Source organism: Microtus pennsylvanicus, chromosome 5 (genome assembly GCF_037038515.1).
Source record: "Microtus pennsylvanicus isolate mMicPen1 chromosome 5, mMicPen1.hap1, whole genome shotgun sequence".
In the NCBI taxonomy this organism is placed as follows: domain Eukaryota; kingdom Metazoa; phylum Chordata; class Mammalia; order Rodentia; family Cricetidae; genus Microtus; species Microtus pennsylvanicus.
The window spans coordinates 102,388,756-102,400,783 of NC_134583.1; the positions used below are offsets into that span (position 1 = coordinate 102,388,756).

At 44.2% G+C, this 12,028-nt stretch overlaps 1 protein-coding gene across 4 annotated transcripts in view; it reads left to right on the forward strand.

The window, feature by feature from the left end:
• Nucleotides 1-12,028, forward strand: part of Cemip2 (cell migration inducing hyaluronidase 2) — a 92,592-nt gene that overhangs the window by 55,274 nt on the left and 25,290 nt on the right. For all 4 annotated transcript variants that reach the window (XM_075973676.1, XM_075973674.1, XM_075973678.1 and 1 more), the window contains exons 13-17: nt 1,502-1,633; nt 3,584-3,619; nt 4,517-4,672; nt 7,943-8,120; nt 10,678-10,893. In XM_075973676.1, the coding sequence (XP_075829791.1) occupies nt 1,502-1,633; nt 3,584-3,619; nt 4,517-4,672; nt 7,943-8,120; nt 10,678-10,893 (718 nt within the window). The remainder of the gene's footprint in view (nt 1-1,501; nt 1,634-3,583; nt 3,620-4,516; nt 4,673-7,942; nt 8,121-10,677; nt 10,894-12,028) is intronic.

Genomic DNA, 12,028 nt, shown 5'->3' on the forward strand with positions numbered 1-12,028 from the left:
TTAATCCATTAACCAGATGGCATCCTGTGATATGTTGGGAGGGGAGGGAAATTGGGGGTGGGGGTGAAGTGGGGATCTGATCACATGGCTTCCTGGTTTCCAGCTTTCACTGCCCTCCCATTTGCTTATTAAGTAAAAGGCACGTACGTGCCTCTCTATTCCACCCTTTCCCGCCTCACTCCTTCCCAGTGACCTGCCTGCTGTAGAGTACAGTGGTTGGTGGAGAATGTGGAGCTCACAGGCCTGAGGCACCTGTGCTGGGTTCTCTTTCCACGAAGATGCGTCTCTCGTTGCCATGTTCCAGCACCTAGTGTGGGCCCGCAGATGCAGTAGCAGCTTCATGCAAAGGCTCCTCCTTCCTGTGTGACTGAAAAACTCAGCGCAATGAATTGATTTTTGAAACTCAATTAAAAACATTTTTTTTAAAATTCTTTCTCCTATCTTTGTAATGTGGTAGGCACATGGAATTGAATGTGACCAGTTTTTGACTTTCTCATTAAGGTCTGTGTAAAAGTTGTTGAATGAAGGAAACAGGAAATGCAGTCTTTCTAATAAAAAATTCAGTTAGTCTTTTAGGTTTAGGCATTTTCAAGCCTAAATTTCCAAGCCTACTGAATCTACAAATTTAGATTTGTCTCTCTAGCTAAAAACATCTAAACAGGATACAATTTAATAACATAATTCATGTAGATTTATGTTGTAGTTTATGATTAGTTTTTGCAGTGAGCATGTGTTGGTAACACGTGATTTAAATTTTTATGAAGATACACTGAATGCTTGGTCTGCATATGGCTGCCTTTCTCTGTGCCTTTCTCTGTGCATGTGTTTACAGAAGCCTTAAGAATATAGGAAAGCATTTTTTTTCTGGAAACTTAAATGTAATTATATTTGAACTTTAAATAATTAAGTTATATCTTAGCTTTTTTTTGATTTGTTTATTTTGGCCCAAACTACATCCTGTCTCTTGACCCATAGTGAGTATAATAGACAGTTTTGATTTTCCTCCCGACCTGTGTCATATATATACATAGTTCTGATTTTCCTCCTGACCCATAGCATGTATATACAGACAGTTCTGATTTTCCTCCTGACCCATAGCGTGTATATACAGACAGTTCTGATTTTCCTCCTGACCCATAGTGTGTATATACAGACAGTTCTGATTTTCCTTCTGACCCATAGCGTGTATATACAAACAGTTCTGATTTTCCTCCTGACCCATAGCGTGTATATACATAGACAGTTCTGATTTTCCTCCTGACCCGTAGCGTGTATATACATAGACAGTTCTGATTTTCCTCCTGACCCCTAGCGTGTATATACATAGACAGTTCTGATTTTCCTCCTGACCCGTAGCATGTATATACAGACAGTTCTGATTTTCCTCCTGACCCCTAGCATGTATATACATAGACAGTTCTGATTTTCCTCCTGACCCTTAGTGTGCGTATACGTAGACAGTTCTGATTTCCTTGGCACATGTCACTTTTTGGCCCTGTAGGTTCCGGCCTCATCAGGATGCAGACCCTGAGAAGCCCCGAGTTGCTGCTGTCATTGACAGGCTAATTGCTTTTAAAAACAACGATAATGGTGCCTGGGTCAGAGGAGGAGACATCATTGTCCAGAACTCAGCGTGAGTATGATCTGTAGGGGTAACATCTGCTGACACTGCTGGCTACTTTTAAGATTTTTATTTTTGTTTTGAAGACAGGGCAGGGAGTGGGGGAGGTTGTATTCCAGGCTGGCCTTGAACTCACTGCCGGGGCTGTGACCCTGATCATCTTCCTTCCAAGTACTGTTAGAAGTGAGTGCCACTTTTTTTTTAAACTGAGTAGAATGAAGGTGTTTCTGAGGTATATAATATATTATATTATTAATATTATTAGTGCACAGGATTGTCAGGGACCAGCCTCGACAAAAATACCTCTCACCAGGGTAAGGGCATTGGAATTTAGAAATAGTAGTAAAGAATACGAAGACACAAAAATAATAAGACAGAAAAACATAATATTGGGAGGGAGTTCTAGTGAATACTGAAAATCACTCGTATTTAATTTCCAATTGCTTAAAATACCTCTGACCCCAAAAGGTAGGAGCAAGACAAAAAACTACATTAACAGGACACAAGGAAATGAATAGACCAGTTGAAGGTCACAGGCAACACCAATAGTTATACATTTCTGTTGCTAGAACAAAACAAATCATGCTTTAGATCAAAACATTCCGAGGCAAACCACTCCCTGGGTGGAATCCAATGTTGTCTCCTTAAAGGAGACTGGAACCTTAGTTAGATCCTTAGACTTTTGTCTAAGTAGAAACAACCACTTCTCTATTTCTGAAATACAAGGTCTGGTATTAGCCACATGTAACCTTGAGAGAACAGAACTCTCTGCTCTAAATCTAGGTGGGACCTTTGTTTGAGGTAGAAACACAATAGCCTTGAAGGAATAGAGGTGAGTTCCAACTCTCTGACCTTTGTTCACCTGGAAACAGGCTCACATTTTTGGGCTTCCGCACAGAATGAACTTGGACTACTACAGCTCACAGACTGCAGGTGTTTAGACTCCTGTCATTTTGGAATTTTGTGGCACTGAACTTGTCTGGTGGCCTGAGAAAGCTTCAGTGGGTGAACTAGAAACCTGGGATTTAGCTTTATATAGCAAACACTATTTATGTTGAAGAACTAAATAAAAATTTTGAAATTCTCTGGGGTTTTTAATTTTAATTTTATTTTATTTGTATTGTTGTTCTTGGAAACTCTTTAAAGTTTGTCTGATCTTCTTGCCATCCACTGAAGATGAAAGTCTTCTAAGTCCAGTTTAATACGCCTGCTCTTCTGTGTCTTACTGGAGGCAGGAAGCACCTCACTTGTTTTTGTTCATTGTTTGTTGTTGTTGTTGTTTTTTTCCACTTGCATGATTTTGAGAGAGACCTGGTGCATAGTGAATTAAGTTTTAATGTTAACAGTCTAGACCATTAGTTTCTTGTCTTTTTCCACCATCTCTGACTGTTTTCACTCCCAAATTTAATACTGTATTAAATCTGTAGGGATGGCTTTGGTCTTAGATTGAAAACATTTGAGGCAAATAGCATGATATAATTCTTTCTAAAGAATAATGATTAAAAACAGATGTCTTAACTGATACCTTTATCTGATGTTTATTATGTTTCAAACACTTGAAATGAGTTAGTGTTTAATTCTCTCACGAATCCTATAAGAAAGAACTTATTATTTTAAACTATAGAGGGAGGGGGTTGAGAACCCAATTGGCAGAGTCTGGATTTGAACCTGACACCTTGCCTTGAAATCAGACTGTGGTGACTGGGAGCTTGAACTTCCATGTGGTTGGAGAGTGAGCATCAGGACTCTGGGGTTCATGGTCACTCACTGAGGGATTACCTCTTCCGTGTTTCCTGGTGATTTAGGTGTACTAGGGAATTACCTCTTGCGTGTTTTCTGATGACTTAGGTGTACTAGGGAATTACCTCTTGCGTGTTTTCTGATGACTTAGGTGTACTAGGGAATTACCTCTTGCGTGTTTTCTGATGACTTAGGTGTACTGTCATCTGTTTCCTTTTACAGATTTGCAGATAATGGAAAGGGGTTGACCTTTGCCAGGTTTGTAATGCTTTAAAACATTTGATTATTTTAAAGCTATAAGATAAAATCAACCTAAGTGTTTTTGTTTGTATGTTTTGGGATGGGGGTAGGGTGTTTTCTTTACAATTTATTAGTACTAAAAAAAAAAAATAAAAAAAATCACTCTCTTCTTGGTACCACTAGAGGGCCAAAAAACCATATTTTCTTTTTTTAAAAAATAGAATAATTGCATTTATGCCAAGGTTGTAGGTCAATTTTGCTGAAATTCCACAGAAGGGAAGGGTAGTTGTTAATTGTATTTGCAAGAAAACTCTCGATCTTCAGGCTAAAAGTCTTTAAAAATAGAGGATGAAAGAGGAAGATAAACAGGGTGAAGATGAAAAATAATAACTTTCCTCTTAGAACCTGCTTTAATGTAGAAATGAGCTTTGAGAACTAAACTTCCCGTGTGTGTGTGTGTGTGTATTTTTATACATAGGTCTCTGTGTGGGTTTTTGTTTTTCCACGGTGCAGGGGATCACAATTGGTCCATGTTGGTGATGCACTGTCCGTGTGTGTGTGTGTGTGTGTGTGTGTGTGTGTGTGTGTGTGTGTACACATGGGTCTCTGTATGGGCTTTTGTTTTTCCATGGTGCTGGGGATCACACCGGTCCACGCCTCTGATGTACTCTGCAGCTGCTCTGTACCTCTAGCCTAAAATTCCACGTCTTTATATATAATTTTCAACTAGCTCACTAATTGATGAAAGGAATCTTTATAGTATAAAGATGATTTCTGAGGGTTTCTGATGCACATTAGAGAAAGGCATTAGGTTAAGTTTTTTTGCTTTAGCTTTTTAAATGTTAGCCTGCCTTCTTTGGGGGGCAGTTTAAAGTTCCCCAAGAATGTCTCTAAGCACCGTCCTCATTTCACCAGTGATGGGAGCTTCCCAAGTGATGAAGGTTCGAGCCAGGAAGTGTCGGAATCCCTCTTTGTTGGGGAGAGTAAGAATTACGGATCTCAAGGTGGCCAAAACAAGTACATGGGTACAGGAGGAATAGATCAGAAGCCTCGGACGCTACCCAGGAACAGGTGAGTTGAACTTTGGCAGTGGAGAATGAAACACTGGAGACAGAACCTGTTCCTGCATTAAGCCTGGATAGATTGCCTTATTATGGCTCCTTTCCTGTCTTATTAGCAGTACTCACTATTATCATTGTTATATTGTCTATTGTCTTCATGGGGTTTTAGAGCATTAATAATTACCCATGTCACAGGTTTTCTTAGCAGTTTTATGAAGGAGCTGTTCTTGTTTCTTATCCCTTACATAAGACCTTATATAAGTGGATTTTTTTTTCTCTTGATGTTTTCTTCTTCTTGAGACATAGAAGTTGCCAAACCATAAACTATGACATTAGGTCAGTTTCCCTGCAATTCATGATGCTGGTTTTTCAGAAATAGCCACTGGAAAAGGGAAATTACCTCTGAAAAGAGCCCTAGAAAATGAAACTCGGTGGATGCCAAAGCCAACTCAGAACCCAGCTGAGGCAATGTAATTAAATGTGTCTGAGATGGTGAGGGATGGGGGCAGGACGGGCTGGGTTTTCTGGCAGCACAATCGGAGTCCTCTTTTCTTTCTTGTGAACTTTTTGAAATTGAAAATAGATCTTTCTCTCCTACAAAACACTCTAACAGTTTTCCCTCCCCCTAGTTCCCCCACACCTCCTGTGTCCCCCAGATCCATTCCCCCTCTGATTCCTCTTCAGAAAAGAGCAGGTTTCCAAAAGACAGCAGCCAGACAGGACTAAATAAGATGCAGTAGGTCAAGGCGAAAGCCCTCCTATCGAGGCTGGACAAAGGAACCAATAAGAGGAAAAGAGTCAGAGATACATCCACCATCCACTCCCATTGTTGGGAGTCTCCCAAGAACACCAAGCTAGCGGCCATAACTACACGCAGAGGACAACTGGAGACCCAAGCAGTCCCCATGCTTGCCCCTTCAGTCTCTGTGAGCTCTGCTTAGTTGATTCAGTGGGTCGTGTTCTCCTGGTGTCCTCCATTCCCTCTGACTCCTACAGTCTTTCCTCCTCTTCTGCGGGGTTCCCCGATCTCTCTGGGGAGAGACCCGATGGAGACCTTCAATTTAGACTCTTCTTTGTCTGGCTGTGGGTCTCTGTACCTGCTCCCATCTGCTGCCAGAGGAAGACTCTCTGATGACAGCTAGGCAAGGCACTGATGAATATACCAGGATATCATTAGGAATCATTTCAGTGATTTTTTTTTTCTCCATTTGTGTTTAGTTCCACCCTAGGTCTCTGGGCTACCTAGTCTTCAGTTTCTGACCACCCAGGCAGTATATATAGAGCATGAACATCCTCTCGTTGACTGGGCCTCTAGTTAAAGCAGACATTGTTGGCCACTGCCACAGTTGCCCCAGCTATCTTGCCTGCAGGACAGATTGTAGGTGGAGGGTTTTATGGCTGATTTGGTGTCTAGGTTTCTCTTTCTGCAGTCTACAGGGCCCCTTCTTGTGCCAAAGAGACTAGAAGGTAGGAGAAGGCTCCAAGTCCTCACCAGCTCAACCTCTATCTGTTCATTGAGCTGCGTTGAAGTCAACCTTGGCAGGGGGACCCCTCTGTCAGTTTGTGGAGGGCAGTGTTCTGTCCTAGCGTCAGCCTGGGTTGTTTCAGGATCTCCACAGGACTTCCTTTGTCAACAACTTAATGGAATAGAACCCAGTCCTACCACTGGAAGCCTTGTCTGGCTATAAAAAATGGCAAGATCAGACTCCATATTCTCCATTACTAGGAGTCCTCACTGGGGTCACCCTGATAGATTCCAGGAAGTTCCCACACCACCTCCCAAAGTCTCCCCAATTCCAGCTGTCTCTCATCACACTCTCTCCCTCCATCCCCCACCCTCCCATCTCTCCCATTCTGGTCCTTATCTGACCCAATCACCCTCAGAATCTATTCTATTTTCCTTTCCCAGGGAGATCCTTGCTCCTCCTATAGCTCTCCTCTTTGAGTCTAACCTCCTGCCTAACCTCTCTGGGTCTGTGGATTGTAGATTGGTTATCATTTAACCAGCTAATATTCACTTATAAGTGAGTACATGCCATGTTTGACTTTCTGGGTCTGGGTTACCTCACTCAGAATGATTTATTTTTCTAGTTACATTCATTTGCCTGCAAATTTCATGATGTCATTTTCTTTTTAAACCTCTGAGTCACACAAACTTTATTGTGTAAATGTACTGCATTCTCTTTATCCACTCTGGTTGAAGGACATCTAGGTGGTATGTCTATTCTGTCTATTACGAATAAAGTCACACCAAACATAGTTGAACAGTGTCCCTGTGGTAGAATGGAGTGTCCTTTGGATGTATGGCCAAGAGTGGCATAGTTGAGTCTTGAGTTAGACCGATTCCCAATTTTCTATGGAACTACCATATTGACAATGAGAGTTCTTCAAACAACAGTTAGCACTGTAGAACATCCTTCAAAGCTTGTTAGCCCAGTACCTGGGTCTGAGGCTCACTTTGGAGCTGTCTACATTATTTTTGTGGGAAAACTGGGTAGAGGAAAATCGCAGTCATGTTCTCAAGACCCCACTTCCGTACTAATGCATGGTGCATCGAGAATCAGCCCATTTTGGGAATGTTCTCTCTGGGTGTGGTTCAGGGTGAGGCAGGGAAGTTGGACAGACAGACTGTAGGTTTTCCTGGTGCCTTGTGCTGGATCCTGTCCAGGCTTCCTAACTGTTGGTCCAAAGTCCGTGAGCTCCACAAGCTCAGGTCAGCTGTCTTTGCCTCACCTGTTTATATATCTTGCTTTTTTTTTTTTTTTTAAAAAAAAAACCATTGTTCTGTGGCTTCACAGAAGGCTTTCTCTGCTCATACAGAGCATTTTCCTCTGCTCCCTTTCCTCTCTTCCCCTTCTTCTCATGTTTTGCATGATACCCAGGACCTTGAACATGTTAGGTAATCACTCTACAACTACATCAGTCTAAGCTATATCCCCAGCCCTAAACCAAGCATCACCGCAAAGTTGATTCAGGGAAGTTCTTTAGAGACCTCTGTTGCACCCCAAACAGCATGTGTCTCCCCACCCAGTCTATTTTATTACCGCGTCTTAATTGTCGCCATAGCACCAATTATCTGCAGTTATCTTTATTTTTATTTCATTACTTTTGGTCTCTCCGAGGATATTGTATTTTTTGTTTCATTAGGACTGTGTCTTGCTTACCACTGTGTCTTGGAATTTTATTTGGTACTTATAAGATACTTAGCAGTCTTCATAAAACATAAATGCTGTGAAGGGGATTGGCCTACGTTTATTAAATATATCTTGTATTTTACTAGGACATTCCCAATTCGAGGTTTTCAGATTTATGATGGGCCCATTCATCTCACAAAGAGCACGTTCAAGAAGTACATGCCAACTCCAGACAGGTACAGCAGTGCCATTGGCTTCCTCATGAAGAATTCCTGGCAGACAACGCCCAGGAATAATGTTTCCCTTGTGAAGTTTGGTCCACAGGTGAGTGCGTTCTCATAACTCCATCACAGGAACTGGAGTGGGGGAGGGGAAGAACATGTACCCACAGACAAGGTCCAGACGGGGTGGGAGGGGGGAAGACCACGTACCCACAAACAAGGTGCAGACGGGGTGGGAGGGGGGAAGACCACGTACCCACAAACAAGGTGCAGAAGGGGTAGGGGAGGGGAAGACCACGTACCCACAGACAAGGTGCAGATGGGGTGGGAGGGGGGAAGACCACGTACCCACAGACAAGGTGCAGATGGGGTGGGGGAGGGGAAGACCACGTACCCACAGACAAGGTGCAGATGGGGTGGGGGAGGGGAAGACCACGTACCCACAGACAAGGTGCAGAAGGGGTAGGGGAGGGGAAGACCACGTACCCACAGACAAGGTGCAGATGGGGTAGGGGAGGGGAAGACCACGTACCCACAGACAAGGTGTAGATGGGGTGGGGGAGGGGAAGACCACGTACCCACAGACAAGGTGTAGATGGGGTGGGGGAGGGGAAGACCACGTACCCACAGACAAGGTGTAGATGGGGTGGGGGAGGGGAAGACCACGTACCCACAGACAAGGTGTAGATGGGGTGGGGGAGGGGAAGACCACGTACCCACAGACAAGGTGCAGATGGGGTGGGGGAGGGGAAGAACATGTTCCCACAGACAAGGTGCAGATGGGGTGGGGGAGGGGAAGAACATGTTCCCACAGACAAGTTCCAAACATAGGACATGCCTTGAGTCTAAATGACAGGAAGAAGTGTGTATATAGTTACAATGCTAATTTATACACTCAGTCCCATTAAGTTTGGGGTGGGAACGGAAGTCTGGTGTGACCTGGGCTGTTTTTGACAGTAGGTGACGTCTTCAACAGGATAACGACTTAGAGTAATGACATGGGAAGATTGTCCAGTTTCATAGGAAGAGATGGCGTGTGATTGTGGAGCACTGAGTAGTAAACTGGACAGTAGAACCGTCTCCACTGAGAGATTTGGGTCCTGCCTGCTGGTCACTTCTCTGTGACTGTAGGAAACTGGGGTATAAAAAGGTAGAATAGAGAGACATAATGGGGCAATGTGGTAGAAACTGGATCAGATAGAAGACTATAAAAAGACTTAGAATTTGTATTTATGTTGCAGTTGCCCCAGAATAATTTTCTTAGCAATTTCACCATTACCCGTAATATACAGGTCAATCTTCTTGGCACCTCAGGCCTGCTTCATCTTGCCGATACCATGCCATAATTGTGGCATGAGAGAGACTGAGCCTCCAGCTCTCTGACCCACAGCCTGCCAGAACTGGAACATAGCATATAGTTCTTTTGTCACGTCCATATAAATTGTGGAGTGGCCTGGTTTAAAATAGGGCTTAAGATAAGTTTTTCCAAGCCTTAGCATACGAGAAGCCATAGTGATTCCCTCAGCGGCTCCTCCATCCTCCCTATGGTGGGGATGCTGTGGGAACAGTGTGCGAATGCATGAGAAAAGGGAACAGTAGCCAAGAACCTGGCGCCAGCTGACTCCAAGCAATGCTGCTCCTTCGAGGCTCTTATCATTTAGATGCGCTGCTGACACACAGGCATCCCTGGTTGAGGAGTCACAGACGCATTTAGAAGCGCTTTTGTGTGCCCTGTCAAACGTTGGCTCCTAATGGGAAATAGCTAAGAGCTGGAAGTGCTATCACCCACAGCCGACTTTCTAACAGGATGCTGTGTTTAGTAAACAGTCTGTGTCATCTCATTTTTCATCTGCTGTGCTAGGGATTCAAACCAGTGCCTTGCATACCCTGGCGAGGGTGCCACCAACTGAGCTACAACCCCAGCCTCCTAGGAAAGGCTTTAACAGGACTCCTGAGCCAGGCATCTTTTGCGTTCAAAGGAGATGCAACAGCAGCTGTTTCCCGGCAGATTCTAGTGCGCTCAGCAGCCCTTGCCATCTTGAGCCAGCACCAACACTGTGTGTTGGTTTTGGACTATACTGAGTTTTTGCTGGGTGAGACTGTGCATCTGGTTAAGTAACTAAGTCCTTTGGAGTCAAGTAAAATGATTTTGGTGTACTTGGAATAGATTTTTGTTTAACTCAGGTTTAATTTGCTTACAGAGGAATGCACAGAATCTCATGTGTGGACATTATTTATTTATTTTTGTTTTGTGAGGCGGGGTTTCACTGAGTAACAGCTCTTCCTGGAATTAGCTTTGTAGACCTGGAACAGGCCTTCCTAGAACTGTTTTGTAGAGTAGACTGGCCTCAAACTCACAGAGATTTGCCTGCCTCTGCCTCTCAAGTGCTGGGATTAAAGGTGTGCGCCACCGTGCCCAGCTACACATGGACTTTATGATAGTTTACAAATAAACAGGGCTGGTTCCACTTCCTCTTCCCCTAGCTTTATCGCTTAAGGTGTGGGGCAGAAAATAAAAATAAAGCTGCAATTTAATGCTCCCCAGTCGAGCTTCATGAGGCTTTAGAAATGCTCAGGCCTGCTGTATTGTAGGACTCAGATCAACTACTGCTTAGTGGCAGGAGCCAGTGTCTGTGATGTGTCTGTTTTTCTCTGCCCAGGTCTCTCTGAACGTCTTCTTTGGGAAGCCTGGCCCCTGGTTTGAAGATTGTGAGCTGGACGGTGACAAGAACTCCATTTTCCATGACGTCGATGGCTCGGTGACGGGATACAAGGATGCCTATGTGGGAAGGATGGACAACTACCTGATCCGCCATCCAAACTGCATCAATGTCACTAAGTGGAACGCCGTGGTCTGCAGTGGGACCTATGCCCAGGTAGGCCCGGAAGGCAGTCCAGGCCGAGGATGGCAACGCCTCAGGGTGACTGGGGGCTTCCCAAGAACAGTTTTTATGGGGGAGGGGAGAAAAGCAAGTGATGATGGAAGGGAAAGGAGGTTCACTTTACTCAAAGCTCCCCCAAACCAGTTAGATCAGAGAAGTGGGTAAGTAGGGGAGGTGAGGTAAATGCACTTAGTCAGATAAAGTTGGGAGAGCTTGGACAAGAGAAGTCGTGGCTGGCTTGGAGCTGGCAATCCTCCCGGCTGTGTCTTCACTTCCTGTGGGCTGAGACTGTAGGCACATACCAAAACTGATAGTTAGCTCTGATGTTTCTAGACTCTTAAGGTTTTTCTTACCACACTCCAAGTATGTCGTTTGCTTTCAGTGTCCTTCTCTCTGCCAAGTCTGACGCTGAGACAGAACAGCAGTGAGTCACTGAGTAAGCCCAGTGTTTCAAGGAAAGAATGAGGTTTGGCAATACATAGATGAGAAGGAATCCAGGGAAATCCTAGTGATGTGACGATAGTCTGTGGAGACACAGAGGGACAGCATGGACAGACACATGGGGAAATGCTTCTTGGAAATGATTAAGCTAGTGTGTGCTTTAACTGACGAGAGGCTCACTGGCAGAGTATGCATGCTGAAGAGCACAGGCTCTGAAGTCAGGCTGACGGGATTTGAACCCTGGACTTTTGTTATTGCTGGAATGAGAAGTGGGCATATTTGAAGGAATCTTGTGGCTGTGTGTAACGAGGACAGTGACAGGACGGGAGGCTGTCCTGTAACACATTTAGCATTGGTCTGGCCTTTGCCGTTTGAAGAGTCGCTGTAAGCAACAAAGCTGGTTTTAACCATGAGATTTGGGGTGATGGAAGATCTTACAGAACCAAGGCGTCAGTTACCCAGAATCTGGAGGAAGAGGACAGAATCCTCTGGGATTTTATAATAGATGGCCAGGCTAGGTGTGGGGATACATGGCTGTGATTCCAGCATTCAGGAGGCTAATGAAGAATGATCTCTATTTTGTGGTTAGCTGGGGCTACAGAGTATGAATCTGTCTCAAAAAAAAAAATCAGAGGAGATTACAGAACAAAAGAAGGGGCTGATTTGAACACAAAGAAGGATACTGGAG